The sequence below is a fragment of the Miniopterus natalensis genome, chromosome 14 (genome assembly GCF_054644295.1).
Source record: "Miniopterus natalensis isolate mMinNat1 chromosome 14, mMinNat1.hap1, whole genome shotgun sequence".
Taxonomy (NCBI): Eukaryota; Metazoa; Chordata; class Mammalia; order Chiroptera; family Miniopteridae; genus Miniopterus; species Miniopterus natalensis.
In genome coordinates this window covers 40,346,348-40,364,624 of record NC_142094.1, presented here as the reverse complement: position 1 = coordinate 40,364,624, position 18,277 = coordinate 40,346,348, and the positions used below count along the sequence as shown (strand labels likewise).

The window sequence follows — 18,277 nt, the reverse complement described above, 5'->3', positions numbered from 1 at the left end:
TACATGGTGTCCTTCATTCTACATCTTTAATTCTGGGCCCTGTAGTTTGCCTTGATGTGTTGACCTGTGGGTCCGATGATGTGTGGTTAATGGGCATTTGTCATTAATATTGTCGTAGCCATTGTTGTTGTTGCCATTCCTGTCGCATTGTTTATGAGCCGGGCAGTGCTTTCCCTGAGATAATATCTGCACAGAGTACTGGGATAGGTGCAGCTCCTGCTCCCTGGGGACTCTGCACGTCAGCAGGGTGTCAGCCACGAAGACAAACTCATTAAAGCCCACGAACCTGCCTGTAGCCCACTCCTGCTAATTAATTTCCTTACAGCTAGAGAGAGGAAGACAGCGTGCCACGGGGAAATCTTGCCAAGCATGTGAAATTAGAGGTTACGGGCAGACATGGGCAAGGTGGATTACTTGACGCAGTTGGAGGAATGTATAAGAGAAACACACTAAAAAAATTTCAAGGTTGGGAACCCACACATAGGAAAGCTTGGGGTGGGGGGTGGCACCAAGAGGCACATGAGGAGCTGTCTCCCTCTCCAGGTGCTATCGTACCTGACTTTACTTGCGAGGACACTGAGGCAGAGGTAGGTTACGTGAATCACCTGTGACATCCTGGGGTCCCTCAGTCAGCATCACCTGTCAGCTGCCCCCTCCCCACATTTACCCTGCTGGCGACACAGCAGCCTGGCAAAAGAGGTGGAGCCGTCCCCCAATAAGTAGCTAGCTGTTTGGTGATGCTTCTTGCGTTTCCTCCCTGTGTCAAGAGACAGCCTGTAAGGTGCCAAGAGGAGGCAGCCTGGGTCCTAGAGCCTGTTCTGTCGCTTCACCTGAGCAAGGACAGGGGTGTTCTGGCCGGGCTCCAGGTCGCTCCTGCCTCTTCATGTTTGTGAAATGTCCCAGGGCAGAGGGAGGGACAGGCAAGAGCAGGAGAGGGGACGGGGAGGCTTGCAGGGGGAGCGCGGCAGGGACAGCTGGAAGCCCCAGAGCCTGCAGAGGCCCCCCTCACTATGATGCCAGGCGAGACTTCTCCGAAGGTGGTGGGTGCCCCCGGCAGTGCCCCCAGGTGGTGCCTGTCTTGCCAGGGCCAGTCCAGGGCTTCAGGTGGAGAGGCAGCAGCAAGGCCTCGCCCAGGTGGAGGTCAGAGCAGATGTGCAGCCCTTGCTCTGGTCCTGATCTACCCCTTTGGACAGGCACCTGGCCCAGAACCCTTTCATCTGCGACTGTAACCTCAAGTGGCTGGCGGACTTCCTGCGCACCAACCCCATCGAGACGAGCGGAGCCCGCTGCGCCAGCCCCGGGCGCCTGGCCAACAAGCGCATCGGGCAGATCAAGAGCAAGAAGTTCCGGTGCTCAGGTAGTGCCTGCCCACCTGACTGTCGTCAGTCGGCTCAGGGGCCCTGGTGTGTCCTGGATGGCTCCAGCAAGGTTGTCCCAGGGCGTTGGCCCCAAACTGTGGACTTGGGACTGCATGGTGTTCACTCCCACCCCTCATTTTCCTGAAGCCTGGGGAGGGGTGGGCTTGCTGAGGTCCTGAGAGAAGACCCAGACAAGGACCCAGGTCCTCTACTCCCAGGCCAGTTCTCCTTCATGCCACCACTTTCAGCCTGTTAAGGCGCTCAGGGGGCCTGGGACCCCTCCTCTGTGAGATAGTTGCCTCCTCCGGGCCTGGAGGCAGCAGAAACAGCATCTGGCCAGGGACAGTGTGGGTCAGCTTCTGAGCCTGGATCCTGGTTGTAGGCCTGATGTCCCCCCCGGCCCCATCCCCATCTTGTGCTAGTGCACGTGAGAGTTCCCATGGCTTTCATGTTCCCCAAGAACTTTAATTGGGCGTGGTGCTATCCCCAAGGTTGGCCTGGGTAAGGAGGGCCTTCTCCACATGGGCTGGGCAGGTGGGCTCTGGGGCTCTCATCTGGGACCCCAGCCTCGTTCCTGGGCAGTGGGGCTGGGACCTGGGCTCTTCCTGCAAGCCCTGGACAATCTCACCAGCATCATGGTATTTCTGTTTCTTTTTGCAGCCAAAGAGCAGTACTTCATTCCAGGTAGGAGAGTGGGGAGACCAAGGGCGGTCTGGGTGGGACAGTGGCAGTGGGTGGGCAGGGGGCTAAGGCAGCAGGCTGGGGGGGCCTGGGAGACCCTAGGCTGGGCAAGCCTGCTTGGAGCCTGCCCCAGGCCCCTCAGCCCCAGCCCCTGCAATCTCGCTGCAGGCACGGAGGATTATCAGCTGAACAGTGAATGCAACAGCGACGTGGTCTGTCCCCACAAGTGCCGCTGTGAGGCCAGCGTGGTGGAGTGCTCCGGCCTGAAGCTCACCAAGATCCCTGAGCGCATCCCCCAGTCCACGGCCGAGCTGTGAGGCCCCAGCCCCTCCACACCCCTCACTTGCTCCCTGCTCCTACTACCCTCCCTGGGCCTGCTTCAGGTTTTCCTCTGGTGGGGTTCTGTTTGGGGACCACTGGAGACTCCAGCACGGCAGCTGCTGGCTTTGCAAGAAGCAGCCCCTGTGACCCCTTTGTTTCTGACTCACAGCCCTACTCACTCTTGAAACAATATCTAGCAGCTAGGGCAGGTCACCAGCCTGAGCCAGGGGTGCCTTTTCTCAATCATGCTTTTGCCATTTTGGGGGGACACGATTTCATTAGCTCAAGTTGGGGCTTAAGCTATTCTTTTACTATTTCTTTTCTCTATCTAAACATAAATTGGTGCATATATATATGCATGTGCATGGGTAACCACACACGTCATTTATGTATATAAATTTTCATAGCACTTTTAATGTTAAAAATATCCCCATTCACAGCTCCCCCTCCTCCCAGCTCCAGCACTCCAACCAGCCTTCCTTTGAAATAGGGTCAATTTGCTTTGCCTGATAAATTCTTCTGGGAGTCCCCTTTGTCCCCAAATATTCAGTTTGAAAGATACTTCAATGTCATTTATGGATGTGTAAATTCCCTTGATTGTCTCTTACAGACGATTAAACAACAATGAGATTTCCATCCTGGAGGCCACTGGCATGTTTAAAAAGCTCACCCATCTGAAGAAAATGTGAGTTACCCATTGGTGGGAAGGCTGCAGTCAGGACGCTGGCCGGGAATGGAGAGGGAAGATTCTGGGTGGTGGTGGTGGGAGAGCTCCTATGGGAGGCAGGACTCCCGTGCACAGGGATTGGGTACAGGAAGGGGGTCCTGAGCCTCAGCATCCTCCCACCACCTCTGCTCCCAGCAACCTGAGCAACAACAAGGTGTCAGAAATCGAAGACGGGGCCTTCGAGGGCGCTGCCTCTGTGAGCGAGCTGCACCTGACCGCCAACCAGCTGGAGTCCATCCGGAGTGGCATGTTCCGTGGCCTGGACGGCTTGCGGACCCTGTGAGTGTGTGGGCTGCGGAGCAGGGTGGATGGTGGGACTTCGGTAGGTAAAGCCAGAGTGTGGGTGTCCACATTAAAGGGAAAGGAAGAGAGGGTGGGAGATCCCCTCTCCCTGGCCCCAGCTTGCAGGAGGAGGGGACAGCTGAGGACCCTGACTGCAGTGGGCCCAGTAATCAGATGTTGGTAACTGCGGTGAGGCCTGTTTTCTTGTTCCCTAGGGTGAAGGGGTGGCGGGAGGCGGGCTTCGGGAGGTCCCCTCTCACGGCCCCGTGACCAGGCTGCAGGGGCGCAGCAGGTGCGTTCAGTTAGGAGCAGCTGGCATGACCGCGGGCAGGAGAGGCCGGGTGGCCCCGTGGTGAGACATTGCTGAGGTGACTCAGAGGGCGCAGGTGGGGGAGCAGTGGTGGCCCACCGTTTCTGGGATTCTAAGATCCCCTGACCCAGAGCCCAGCCAGAGCTAACCAGACATCAGGACTCAGCAGGATCCTGGGGTCACCTGCCCTCCTTCAGGGTGCAGCGAGCCACTCTGCCCAGGCGTTGCCTGCTCCTCGGGCGGTCATGTGGACCGTTAGTGTGCCCAGCAGACAGTGCTGTACAGGTTGGACTTCCGACAATGACAGAAATGTCCCATATCTGTGCTGTCCAAGCTCACAGACACCTGTGGCTATGCGCACTTGACATGTGGCTAGTGCGACTGAGGCACTACATTTTGAATTTCATTTCATTTTAATTGATTTAAATCTAAATAGCTACATGTGGCCAGTAGCCACTATGCCCAGCCCTGCAGCAAGGCTATACGTTTTTTCTGAGCACACAGGGAATTTGAGTAAGGTCTGTGAATGTGGGAGGGACTCTCTGGGGATTCTTGTTCATTTTACAAAAGGGGATTTTATTATTTGCTGTGTCTTGCAGCCTATTTTTCCCCTTGTAAACATAGGGTGGCCACTTTGCCAGGCTGTTACTCATTCTTGTTTATACTTGCCTCGTATTTCTTGAATGAGGGTGCTGTGGGCCATTCCAGAAGTCTCTTGTGTTCTTTCTGAGGAAGGCTTGGATGGACAGAGGAGGGGGCGGCTGGTGCTGGGACAGAACCAACAAGAGTGGCAGTGCAGGCACAGGAAACGAAATGCCCGCAGCCCCTCCACCACACAGAAACAGTGTATGTGTGCGTACCTGCATACACATACACGCGCACCAACCTACATGCACGCATGCATACAGGCTTTTCAATGGATCCTATGTGTTTTTTTTGTAATCTGTTTTTTTCTGAAGCAGTGTGAGTGCTTTTACGAATCATTAAAATTTCTTTTACAACACCATTTTTGAATGACGATATATTATTGGAAATTTAGGCTATTTGTGATTTTAAAATTATAAGCAATTTTGTAATTAATACATTTATCATGCAATTCTGTGCCCATCCAGGATAGTCCCTTGTGATAAATTCCTAAGAGCAGACTTGCTGGGCGAGAGCATGAAATGCCCTTTTAGTTCGTCTCACTGATGCCCTTCCAGGGAGGTCCCAGGTCATTCTCCAGCCAACCGGGCATGAAAGTGCCCATTTGCCCACTCCCTTGCTGACCCTGGGCAGCATTATTATTATTATTATTATTATTATTATTATTATTATTATGTTTTTATTTTGTAGTTTGGCAGGCAAAGATGTAATATTGCTTAAGTGTCTTTGTTTACTCATAAGTTTGAACCTGTTTTATGACTGCTTAGAAAATATTCTAATTTCTTTTGTGAACTGCCAGGCCTGCGTTTTGTTTTTGGTTGAGGAGGGAAACTGAGTCAGGTTTTTGAGGTGACTGGAGACTTTTGCAGATATAAATGAGGAAGAAGGTCATTCTAGAAGGAAATCATAGCTGGGGAAGGCGTGGTTCTCGGAAGGCATGGCTGTGCGGGCTTGGCCCGCAGAGTGCCGGGTGTGTCGCTCCCCAGGGGCCGGCCAGGTGCTGGTCTGCTGGTCTGGGGCCGGGTTGGACAGGCTCCAGAAAAGAGTTTAACTGTGATTCTGTGGGCAGTTTGGAGGCCAGTCTGGGAGTTAGGCTGAAGAGGGACACGACCAGGGTTAGGTTTTAGGAAAGTCTCTCTGGTACTGACTTGGAGCCTGGCCTGGAGGTGGGGGAGGCGCTGGGTATCTGGAGAGTGGAGGTGACACCGGCACGGGGCCCTGCAGGCAAGCAGCAGAGGAGGGCATCTCAGGCGGGAGAGGAGCATCAGTGAGAAGGATTTGGGTGCTGAGGTTCAGTGCCTCCTGAGGAGAATCTGTGAACTGGCTGGTGGCAGCCAAAGCACCTGTTGAGCAGATGGCCACAGGGCACAGCGTGGCCTCTCCCCTCCCCCCCCGACCCCAGGATGCTGAGGAACAACCGCATCAGTTGCATCCACAACGACAGCTTCACAGGCCTGCGTAATGTCCGCCTCCTCTCGCTTTATGACAACCAGATCGCCACCATCTCCCCCGGAGCCTTCGACACCCTGCAGGCCCTCTCCACGCTGTAAGTCCAGCCCGAGGCGGCCTGGGCCTCTGGTGTCAGCATCTGCACCTGGGGACCCCGCCACCTGCCATCCCAAGGGCATGTCTTCCTGTTGGTTACTTTAAAGGACAAACTCGGGGGATGTTTGGGTCCCCATGGTTTGTTGAAACATGGGTCCTGCCACGTTGGAACGCTGTGTCTCTGTGGTCACACAAACCGCCTCTTCCAGAAACCTTCTGGCCAATCCCTTCAACTGCAACTGCCAGCTGGCCTGGCTGGGCGACTGGCTGCGGAAGAGGAAGATTGTGACAGGGAACCCGCGGTGCCAGAGCCCAGACTTCCTGCGGCAGATCCCCCTGCAGGACGTGGCCTTCCCTGACTTCAGGTGTGAGGAAGGTAACTCGCGTGCCCCGGGTGGCAGGAGAGAGGGTGAGCTGGGACAGCCCGGGGGATGGAGAAAGGAGGGGTGGGTGGCGAGGGAGGCTCTGTTGACCGGAGAGGTGAGGAGCACGGAGGCCAGCTCTTAGACCGGCACCAGCTCCTGCCTGGTGGAGTTTTTGTGTCATTAAAGGAGCAATAATGTGCTTATTGTTTTTTAAAAATGGAAAAATATGGATAAAAAAAGAAAATAAACATTACTGATTACCCATCACTCAGAGAAAATCTCCGTTAACATGTTAATAGATTTTCTTTTTTATATAAGTACATTTAACCCAGAGACCTGCCTCCTAGTTGTTCTAAGTGCTGCACACTATGGGTTCACACTGTCCTGAATATGCAATGGGTGCAGAGCCCACCTTGCTCCTAACTGGCCTCCTGACCTGAGCAAGTTATTTAACCTCTCCAGAGCTCAGTCAGTAGAAATTAATTCATTTGACTGATCTATTGTGAGGGCTCCTGTGTGCCAGGCCCTACTCTGGATACTAGGCTCCTTCAGTGAACAAAGAAGAGACACGTCCCTGTCCTCATAGTGCTGGCATTCTAGGAGTGAGAGTGAAGCCCCTTACTGCATTGTTAAGGAGACTGTGTTCAATACAGTGTCTAGCACATAGTAGGTGCTCAGGAAAAGGTGTGACTGTCATCCTCCTTCTCTGCTGTGCCCAGGGCCACCTTGGGTCTGAAGTGGAAGAGATCGACCCGAGTCCTATAATAACCTCAAAACAGGTCCAAGGGGCTTTGTCCCTGGTGGGGGAAGGGTGCAGCCAAGAAGAGACTTCCTGGTGCCTGAGGGAGGGTCAGAGAGGGGCTTTTGCTCTGAGGCGCCCTGCAGAGGGGTCCTGGCTACAGGAGGCCCTAAGAAGGCCTGTCCCCTTACTGACGTGCCTTCCTCCCCAGGCCAAGAGGAGGGGAGCTGTCTGCCCCGTCCCCAGTGCCCCCAGGAATGCGCCTGCCTGGACACTGTGGTCCGATGCAGCAACAAGCACCTCCAGACCCTGCCCAAGGGCATCCCCAAGAACGTCACAGAACTGTGAGTAGCCCAAGCCTGGTGTCAGGAGAAGAAAGTGACCAGAGCAGATATTAGGTGACTAGCAGCTTGGAGTTAGGCCTTTGCAGCAGACGCTGCTGTCGGTGGTCTACAGGTAGGAGAGGAAATGAGTGAGGAGACCCTGGTTGCAGGGAAAGGCCCTCCTAGCGTGGGACAGAGGTGGAGATGGTGCACTAACTGTTGTGTTTTCTCCCGTAGCTACTTGGACGGAAACCAGTTCACGTTGGTTCCAGGGCATCTGTCCACCTATAAGTACCTACAGCTTGTGTGAGTATCCAGGTGGCGTGAGGATCCCAGACCTGCCTCTGGGGACAGGAGAAGCCATTGGCTTCTGACTGCTGTGGCTCCAGCTTTCCTGGAATTCCCTACAGACCCCACTTCTGGCTGACTCCATTTTTTGGTTTTGGTTTTGTTGTTTTTAAATTTTCACCCCTCGCCTCTGGGAACATCGGTGCATAGAGCTGTTTCGCCACCTAGTGGCCACGCTTGGGAATTGCGTTGCCCCGCACCATCTCCCCAGGCTCCCCCGGCGTCCAGGCTGGTAGTTACTGTGAATGCGGGTCAGCCTTGCACAGGCAGGAGCCAGCGCAGAAGGAGAGGACGATGGGAAATTCCTCAGCCCGCCCTGGCCCCAAACCAAATAGGAAATATGGCAGCTATGAATAAGTATCTGTAACTAAATTTTTCTTTAGACTAACATCTGCTTTTCTGTTATGTTCACCTCATGAAAAAATACAAAATAAGCCTCAGAATAAGCTAGCTCCTCTTAGTCTTCCAGCCTAATTAACACCTCACTTCAATTGTCTTTATCTGCCCATTGGCGAGATTCTACGAGAAAAGAAGTCCAGAGACTGTTCCATCTTAGTGTGGCTTGGAGCGGCCCTACTCCAGGTGTGGTCTGTGGACCAGCGGCACCCTGAGAGCTGCTTGTAAGAGGTCCGCAATTAGACAAGGACCTTGCAGCAGAATGTAAACCCCCATTTTGCTTCCTTCATTGAGGAAGCCTTGCTATGAAGAAAATGTTAGCTACAGTTAGCTGTGTTTAGCGTCATCGGAGATTACATTTTGGCACAAGTTCCTCGTTGTCTGGGACGTTCGGTTCAAGGCTTGGCTACTTGAGCAGCACCGGCTTACAGAATCCTGAAGCTCCAGTGTATCTGTCTTTGCTAATAATACAGCAAATGTGTTCTGACTGTTGCAACGTGGGGGAGAGGGTGTGGGTGGAGGGATTTGGTGGCTGGTGACGGAGTGCCAAAGAGAGAGACAACCTTTCTTTGGTCTAATGTGAGGCAGCTCCACTAGGGGCTCAGATACACTTGAGAAGGAATGAGGGCTCATGTTGGGCCAGTTCTTACTATGAAACCATCTGTTGGGGGCTCTTGTCTTTTCCAGGGATCTAAGTAACAACAAGATCAGCTCCTTAAGCAATTCCTCCTTCACCAACATGAGCCAGCTGACCACGCTGTGAGTGCCAGTGCGGGGAGTGCGGGAGGGCTCCCCCTATGGCTAATGAGACTTTCCCCAAGCCCCGTCACTCACAGGTATGGCATGTGGACTCCCCCACCTGCCAGGGAGTGTGCCAGGGCCTGCCAACTGAAAACACTTTTAAAAAACATTTTTTATTGTAAAGGACAGCGTATTTATGGAAAAGTGGAAAAATATAAACATACAGTTTAACAAATAATCGTAAAGCTAGCATGCATGTGAAAATACTTAAGGCAAAAAATTAGAACACAGCTAGCACCCCATAAGTTGCCTGGCCCTTCCTCCCTTCTCCACTCAAGGCGCCCCTGACCCTGACCTTTATGATGACCTCTTCTTTGTTCTTTAAAGTGTTGTCATCTGCAAATTCATTTCTACACAATGAAGTTTAGTTTTGCCCATTTTTAACCTTATATAAATTGCATTATACAGAATATATACTTCTATTTACCACGATGTTTGGGAGATCCACTTTTGTTGTGTGAAGCTGTGGTCTGTTCATTTTCACTGCTGTATAGTATTTCTGGTAGGAATACGCCATACTCCTCCGTTTCCATTCTACTGTTGATTGATATTTGGTTTGTTCTAGTTTGCACTATTGTGAACAGTGACCCTCTGAACATTTTTGTGCCCATATCTTAATGATTTCTTTAATTATAATCCAAGAAAACATTAACAGACATCCCTTATATTTGCCTGTAGCTTAAGAGTGTATCTCATTTTGCAGAGAATGTGCCCAAAACTTCTGAACTTTCCCTTAGGTTCTATTGCAGCCAAACAGTAGAGGCAGGACGGGGTCCTGAACCAGCCAGGCCCCAGGAGCAGAATGTGGTCAGAAGCCTTGACGTGCAGGTTCCACCCACCTGCACGGATCTGCCCCAGGGTCTACTTACTAGTCAGCAGGTTCCCTTTCCAAAGTCTTCATGAGCCTGCGTGTGAAGCTGCCATGGCCTAGGGCCGTGGTTCTTAACTGGGGCGCCTCTGCCCTCCCTAGATGTTTGGCAATGTCTGAAACATTTTCGGTTGTCACAGCTGGAAGAGGGCAGGGGCAGCTACTGGCATCTTATGAGTAGAGGCCAGGGGTGCACAGGACAGCCCCCAAACAAAGAGCTGTCAACAGTGCAGAGGCTGAGAAACCCTGGTCCAAGTAATACTGGCTGCTGCAAGGGAAACAGCCCTCTCCTGTACTAGGGGTGGCTCCTTTCTCTTATTATTATTTTTAAAATAGCTTTATTGAGGTACAGTTAATATACAATAAACTGCATATACTTAGTGTGTATTATTTTATATGCTTTGACTTGTGCTCACACCTGTGGAACCACCACCACAGTCAAGATAGTGACCACTTCTGTCACCCCTGGAAGTTTCCTTGTGGCCCTTGATAATCCTCTGGCCCCTCCAAGCCCCACAGCCCAGGCAAACATCGATCTCCCTCCCCCTCTCCCTCCCCTCTCCCTCCCCTCCCTCCCTCCCTCCCCGCAGGATCCTCAGCTACAACGCCCTCCAGTGCATCCCTCCGCTGGCCTTCCAGGGTCTGCGCTCCCTGCGGCTGCTGTAAGTCTCCCACTCTTCATTCCTCCAGGGATATCTGCCCTGCTGAGGGCCCTGCCACCCACCCAGTGGGCAGAAATGTCTCCACATCTGGGGCCCTAGCAGGACCAACTGTGTCCAAAGGTGGGAGGCCTGTCCGCTCTCATTTAAACCCCAACAGAGTCCAAGGAATGAATGGGAAACTATCTGAGAAATGGGGTTGCTGTCTGCCTCGAGTTGTGTTTGCAGTGTGTGTATGGAGGGGTCATCCAAGATAAGGTAGCCCCTTATTTGTATGTGCGTCTCCTGTTCACATGGAGAGCGTTGCAAGATTCACGAACCTTTTCTAAGAATTCCTACTTCAATGTTTTGCCCTGTGATCAAAGCCCTCTGTCACTCTTGTTATGATAGCCCCTCGTGTGTCCATGCACACGAATCCTCTGGCAGCCTCATCTGGGGCAAGGTGACACTGTTCACCCTAATTTATGGCTTGTGTATTAACTTCCTTACCAAGAAAAAGCCTCCCCCTCAGGCTCCTGGCTGCACTCACTCAATTTGTTACGTAAGGTCTCCTTGGCCAATTAGGGTTCCCTCTCCCCTGCCTGTGGCCAACAGGGCAGGGTCCATCTGTGAGGTGGGGCCGTGCCCCTCACAGCACCCACACCCCTCTCCACATAGGGCTCCCTCCCTCCCCAACCAGTTCTCCAGGCTCTGTCTCCAGATGAGGCACCGACAGCCTCTTCTCTCCTCAGGTCCCTGCATGGCAATGACATCTCCACCCTCCCAGAGGGCATCTTCGCAGATGTGACCTCCCTGTCTCACCTGTAAGTACCTTCAGCCCCATTCTTGGGGCCTCTTTGGATTTAAACGGCATTTGGATTCCAAGAAAGATCCTACTCCTGAGACTATCAGAATTTGTTGCTTTAAAATAGTTTACCCTGAAACTACTTTAGCTTGTGAACTTCAAACGCTCCCATCGCAGACTCTTACACATTCAGGGTTTTATCAATTGCCACAGTGGAATTGGAGAAGGATTCTTTATAAGCAATAATAAAGGTGGTAATGACCATTTATTGGTTGCCAAGAACTTTACCTGCACGCTATTCTTTAAAAGCAGTGTACTCAATTCCTCAAAAAGCTAAATGTAGAATTACTATATGATCCAGCAACTCCATTCCTACGTGTATACCTAAGAGAACTGACAATAGGGACTCAAGCAGATACTTGTACACCCATGTTCATAGCAGCACAAGTCACACAATTGCCAAAAAGCAAAAACAACTCAAGCGTCAAACAACAGATGACTGGGTAAACAAAATGTGGCATATACATACAATGGGATAAGATTCAGCCATAAAAAGGAAGTTCTGACACATGCTACAACATGGACGAGCCTTGAAGGCATGTGAAGTGAAATAACCCGGACATGAAAGGACAAATATTGCACGATCCCACTGATGTGAAGTGCCCAGCACAGTCCAATTCATAGCTACAGAAAGGACACTGGTGGTTGCCAGGTGCTGGGAGCAGGGGGAATGGGGAATTTTTGTTTCACGGGGACAGAGTTTCTGCTTGGGGTAATGAAAAGGTTTTGGAACCAGAGAGTGGTGATAGTAACATAACATTGTGAGTGTAATTAATGCCACTGAATTGTACATTTTAAATGGTCCAAATGGAAATTTTAAAAAAAGTGTTTTTTGAGAGAGAGGTATCGATTTGCTGTTCCACTTATTTATGCATTCCTTAGTTGATTCTTGTATGTGCCCTGACCGGGGATTGAACTCGAAACTGTGGCTTATCAGGATGACACTACCCAACTGAGCTACCCGGCCAGGGCTCCGAATGGCAAATTTTGTGTTACGTGTATTTTACTATAATAAAAAAATGAAGGAATGAAAAGCAGTGAGCTAATCCTGGAGGTGAGGCCAGGCACAGAGCATTCTCCCCTGGAGCCTCAGCAACAGTTCGAGGCAGCCTTCAGGCCAGATGGACTGCGGCTGGGACCCTGGGTGTCCCTGCATCCTCTGCCGTCTGCCCCACACCCAAGTGCCCAGGGCCTGAGGTCCGCGGCGCTGAAACGCTTGGAACCCTAGGTTAGGAATCAGGATATGTGGCCTTAGGTCCTTATTCTGCCCTCAGCTTTCAGTAGGATGTTGGACACCTCATTCAGCTCTTCAGGCCTCTCTCCTTGCCTGTAGCGAGGCGTTTCTAATGTCCACTGTGGTTCTAAGAATTGTGAGCGCTCGCCACTGCTCTGGGCTTCAACACCCCGCAGTCTCTCTGCTTCTGTTTACTTTTATATAGACTTGGCAGCTAGCTCATCTTTCGTCCTCTTGTCTGTCCATCCATCCATCCATCCATCCATCCATCCATCCATCCATCCATCCATGCATCATCCATCCATCCATCCATCATCCATACATCCATCATCCATCCATCCATCCATCCATCCATCCATCCATCCATCCATCCATCCATCCATCCATCATCCATCCATCATCCATCCATCCATCCATCCTTCATTCATCCATCCATCCATCCATCCATCCATCCATCCATCCATCCATCCATCCATCTATCCATCATTCATCCATCATCCATCCATCCATCCATCCATCCATCCATCCATCCATCCATCCATCCGCAAATACTTACTCTGTGTCAGTCCTGGGCCCAGCTTCCCCAACTCGCCATTCATTTCTGTAATCTGGCATTTTGCTGCCTCTAATCTGCCGCATGCTGGAAAGTTAGATTTCTGAATTCATTGATAACTTGGTATTCATTAATAATGTGGAATGATTAAATAATGCCCGTATGACAGAATAGCGAGTAGTTAATTGTAATGATGACACTGTAATTTATTATTTGATGAAAATATAGAATAAAGAAGATGGTAGACTCTAATTTCAAAGGTGTACATATATGAACACCAGAACTGGAAGGGAATGTATGAAAATGAAGTTAGTTGCACTTAGGGGATGGTAGATGAGTCTTTTCTTTTCGGATTTGCTCTCATGCTTTTAGGCAGGCATTCGCTTGGCTAATGCTTGCTGACGCCTGCTGGTGTCAGGCGGGCGGGGATTTATGGTCCTTGCTCTCTAGAAGCTCTGGCCAGGAGGAGACAGCGATGCACACAGTTAAGTTGCCCGGGAGGAGGCTGGGTTCAGGCGAAGGAGACCTTGAAGTTTTAGTATCCGCTGAACTCTGCAGCTGGCGTCTCTGCGAAACAGCCACAGGGAAGCTATTTTGGTCCCAGTTACGTGAATAGAAGCCCAGCAGGGTCTTGGCACGAACACACCTAATATCTACTGTTTCAGCTATTTCCAAGTTACTCCAAAGATCAACAACACAGGGTTATTTATACGTTTGTTGGGGACGGAATCCACAGTCCCTGTGGATTGACGAGCGTCCTGGCCGTGTCCCCACCACTGCATCTCTGCTGGGCCTGTGGCTCTCCACTCCTCACTGAGTTCGCAGTAATTTTTGTTGGGAAAATGGTCCCCAGGTGAAAGTGAACTACTAGTATTACTGAGTTAGCCTTAAGAACCCAGCCGTTGGATAAACGAAAGCTTGAAATATTGAATTCAAGTGTGGCTCAGAGTCTGCTCCATGCAGAAACAAGGAAAGCACGAGTCGGTCGAGCCCGAATTTAGAGTTTTGAATAGCTTTGACTATTGGTAGATTTGGCTTTGGTAGATTTTATTATTCTTTATTATTACTTTTATATTAAGAGTCAGAAAGGGACACTTACATTTGACGGGCATCTTTGCTGCCATTTATGGGGGGAATATGCAGGGATTGGGATGATCCTACGACATGTCAAAGGCCTCCATGCTCACAGCAGCCTCAGATTTAGTCTTTTTGGCACTTTCTGTAAATGAGCCACAGGATTGAAAGAAACAGCCACTCATAATAAACTTGAAACTCATGGCTCATTACCAGACCACACTCCCACAGCATACTACAAAAAATACTTTAAAATAAATTCTGTATTTATCTTATGAATAACATAATTACATTTCTTTGCACTTGTTAAGTTAAACAGATTAATCTGGTAAATGTAAAAACCTTAAATATACCACAATTTTTGTACTCCTGTTATTTAAAAAAAGTCTTTCTATTTTTCTTTTAACACACTGGAGCTTCAGAACATCAGTGTCTGAGTTTCCTCTACCTCTGAGAAGCCCTGGTTCTGATCCGTGGAAAGAGGAAAGTGTCTTTTGTCCCATTAGCCAGGATGGATGCTGTCAGCAAATCAGGACAGAAAAAAATTAAATACATGTCGAGGTTGAACCGGCTTTCTTTTGCAAGCTGCATTATTCCCTCGGCGCCCATTTCAGGTTATATGTGCTTGTCTTTTCCCCTCTCCAGATTGCAGGCTCTTTAGTGAATCATAAAGTGAGCCCCAGAGATGTAAAGCAAGCTGCTCAAGGTCGCCCGGGCAGTGAGCAGCTGCGCCGGGGCCGGAGTCCAAGTCCTGTTCAGCCTGCCTTTTAAGACACGCAGGCATCAGATGTGCTATTTTGGGGAATTCCTGCTCAAGTCGCTGTTGCTTTCATCAGCCCGCACATATCTCATGGGGAGCCACTTCCTCTGCATGGGCCAGAAACAGGTGGAAGAGGCAGTGCCTGTCTACTGGTTACTTAATACACGCTGGTTCTCATCAACCTCAGACAGCCTCATATTTTCAAAATAGTGCTAATATCAATGAACATCAGGCATGAAGCTCTGATTTTTTCCTATTTGCTGGATCAAAGAACTCTGGCTCCTTTGTGTCCCCAAGTGCATGTCTTGTTCATCTCCTCGTCTCATTGGGTTCAGTGAGAAGATTTGAGCTTGTCCACCAACTTGGAAGAATATTAAGAGGCTGGCTGTATACAGTGCTGGGGCAGGGGGTGGGGCGCAGGCCTGGCCTTACATTGCTGGTGTGGGTAAGTCCACGCGCCCTGTTCTAGAGGGCAGCTTTGACTCTTTTTACATGCATTTCCTCTGCAACATGAACCTGCTTCTAGGCATCTTGTTCTAGAGAAATGCTCACTTCACAAAGGCATGTTCCGGAGTGTTGACTGCTGTCAGGAACGACCGGAATGTCTGGCAATAGGGAAATGGCTCCGTAGGCTACAAGGCATCCATTCTGTGGGCTGCTGTGAAGCAGTTTGACAAAATGAGATGGATTCGTATACACTGACCTGGGAAGATCTCCAAGACATGCTGCGTAGTGACAGGAGGCAAGCTGCTCAGTAATGATGTCTAGCGGGTGGGTATAATTTGTGATAAAATTGTGTAAATATGGGGAAGGGCTGGAAGGCTACACACTGAAGCATGGTGACCATGTGCCCTTCTGTGGTTGGCAGGGACAGTGGGTGTAGACTTTTTTGTAATGTGGATACATGGTGGTTTGTGTAAGCACGTTCCACACTGATGAGGAGCCTTCCCATTGCAAACAACCCTGCGATCAGTACCATTGCACAGGTGTCTTTATGCACTTGTGTAGGTAGGCCTGTGAAAAACTCCCAGAAACAGAATTACTGGGTCGAAAGGAAACTGCACTGGTAATTTGACAGATACCACAGAATTCCCCTTATCAATCTTACTCCATTTTGCACTCCATCAGTGACTTTAAAAAAAAATCAAGGTAAAATTCATGTAATACAAAATTAACCATTTTAATATGTACGATTCAGTGACATTTAGTACCTTTGCGATGCTGTGTGAGGTAGAGACTTTGGTCTACAATGTGTGGAAGAGGTTTACAATGTATTCGTGTGCTCCTTGTTTGGTTAAAAATGAAAAGAAAAATTAAAAAGTGTGGGCTTCAGAGTCTGGGCCCTTCACTAGTTGTGTGACCAAGTGAGGCTCTGCTCCCACATCTCTGAGATGGAGACAAAAACCTACACGCTGGGGCTCATGAGGGGATTCGATGTGCTGCTGTGGGAAGAGCAGAGGATTTCACCACGGTGGTAGATGCTGGTTCCTTTCTCCCCCGTGCACCCTGGAGGCAATTCATTAATAGGCTCTGGCCTCAAGAGCATGAGTTCAGATCCCACCTCCCCCCTTTCTCTGTGTAATCTTACACAGGGCCCCCCACCTTTTTAAGCCTCAGTTTCAACATGTAAAATAGGGATAGAGGGTGTGGTGAGGACCAAGGGAGGTAATGGAGGACTTGACACCGTGCCGATGACATAGTACATGGTCGTGAAATTAGGACTTCTGCCAGCCCTGGTGTATGTAGTGCCCTGCACTCTAGGTGCCCAGTGATGAAGGACTCCATGAAGCTGTAATGCCTACTTGTTTCCGCTCTCTGACCCAGGGCCATTGGTGCCAACCCCCTGTACTGTGACTGCCATCTCCGCTGGCTGTCCAGCTGGGTGAAGACAGGCTACAAGGAACCGGGCATTGCCCGCTGCGCTGGGCCCCCCGACATGGAGGGCAAACTGCTCCTCACCACGCCCGCCAAGAAGTTTGAATGCCAAGGTGAGCCCAGGAGCTTGGGAAAGGGGGGGAGGGTACCGGGTTCATCCCCACCTCCCACTGCTGGCAGCCCGCAGGACCTGCTCTGCCCTGGTGGGGCCTTCCGGATGTGCCTCTGGTGGCCGGTTGGATGGAGGGGTCAGGTGGCAGGAATGAGGCACCTGCAGCTTGTTAGCATGGCTGCCTTCTAGTTTTGACATAACAATGAGTGAAAAAAGCCAGTCAGAAATCTCAGGCTGTTAGGGCTTTAATCCCTCCCTGGGGTTATGTAAGGAAAGTAAAAATAGCAACAGCATTTCTGGAAACACCGAGCCTCTCAGCACTGTGAGCACTCAGGCTCCCCTTTGGTAGGAATTGCGCTCAGCAATTAGCTTAAATCTCTGAGCCGCTGGACCCAGCTGCCACTCTCCTGACATTTGTAGAAAGACAGGGATCGGAGGCTCCTCGGGCTTTGCATCCGAAGGCGGCTCACCCTGGGCATGTGTAAAAGCTCCTTCAGGGATTGAGGGACTGACTGACAGCCCAAGCCCAGGAGCCCTGCTGAGCACAGGGAGGTGCTGAGCGGCTGCCCCGGTCCCAGCTTTGCACACTGGGGTACAGCGTGGGGAACACACCGGAGGCCGTGGGGCGCGGCCCCTGCCCTCTGCAAACTCACAGACCACCACTGGAAGTGAAACTGACAGCCATGGATTAGTGAGGAGGCCCTGGGCCACCTCGCCGTGCAGGATGCTGTCCCAGGGGTAACAGCTCCGAGGGGCCCGATATGTGGCTTAGCTGTTGGCTGTTGGGAGCAGGCTAACTTATGTTGAAACATTTGTTCGGGGTTTGTTTAACTGAGTGGTGTTGGTATTGGTGAGAGTGGTTTTTTAAAACGTTTTTTTGAAATATAACATGCATAACAGAACAGTACACACACAGATCATAAGTGAATGGCTCGCTGAATTTTTCACAAACTGAGTGCACACGGGTAACCAGCACCCAGGTCAAGGAGCAGAATCCACCTGTGCCGGAGAGGTCCCCGCACGCTTCCTTCCAGCTGTTACTGACCGGTGCTTCTGTTCATGCTTATGTCTTTGAGCAGAACTGATATTTCTCCACTTCCAGGGGTCTTAAGTGGAAAACTGAGTTAGCTGGCTCCTCTTCCTGATTATTTTTCTGAGGTTCCAATGTCCCCATAGGAGGTGCTCCTCCCCCACCTCCAAGTTCAGGGAAGGGCGACCAGTGAGTCCTGGAGGGGCTGGAGAAGGTCATGCTTGCAACTGGAGAGGTGATGGGAAGAGTCCCTCCCCTTTGGCCTTGGAGAGAAACAACTTCAAGGCACATGAACCTTTTCATTCTAAGCGTCACCTCCTCATGGAGCTGCGTCTCCTCCCTGCGGAGGTGGCCACCCTTGTTATTCTGATTAGAGGGTGACAGGGCTGGGGATAGTTGCCTCAGAAGGATGTGAGAGCACCCAGGA

At 50.8% G+C, this 18,277-nt stretch overlaps 1 protein-coding gene across 1 annotated transcript in view; it reads left to right on the top strand.

Moving 5' to 3' along the window:
* Positions 1-18,277, top strand: part of SLIT1 (slit guidance ligand 1) — a 132,428-nt gene that overhangs the window by 101,526 nt on the left and 12,625 nt on the right. The window contains exons 14-26 of the mRNA XM_087824481.1: positions 1,194-1,357; positions 2,019-2,042; positions 2,208-2,352; positions 2,971-3,045; positions 3,223-3,366; positions 5,727-5,870; positions 6,079-6,245; positions 7,185-7,317; positions 7,534-7,602; positions 8,728-8,799; positions 10,300-10,371; positions 11,100-11,171; positions 16,658-16,821. Of these exons, the coding sequence (XP_087680607.1) occupies positions 1,194-1,357; positions 2,019-2,042; positions 2,208-2,352; positions 2,971-3,045; positions 3,223-3,366; positions 5,727-5,870; positions 6,079-6,245; positions 7,185-7,317; positions 7,534-7,602; positions 8,728-8,799; positions 10,300-10,371; positions 11,100-11,171; positions 16,658-16,821 (1,445 nt within the window). The remainder of the gene's footprint in view (positions 1-1,193; positions 1,358-2,018; positions 2,043-2,207; positions 2,353-2,970; positions 3,046-3,222; positions 3,367-5,726; positions 5,871-6,078; positions 6,246-7,184; positions 7,318-7,533; positions 7,603-8,727; positions 8,800-10,299; positions 10,372-11,099; positions 11,172-16,657; positions 16,822-18,277) is intronic.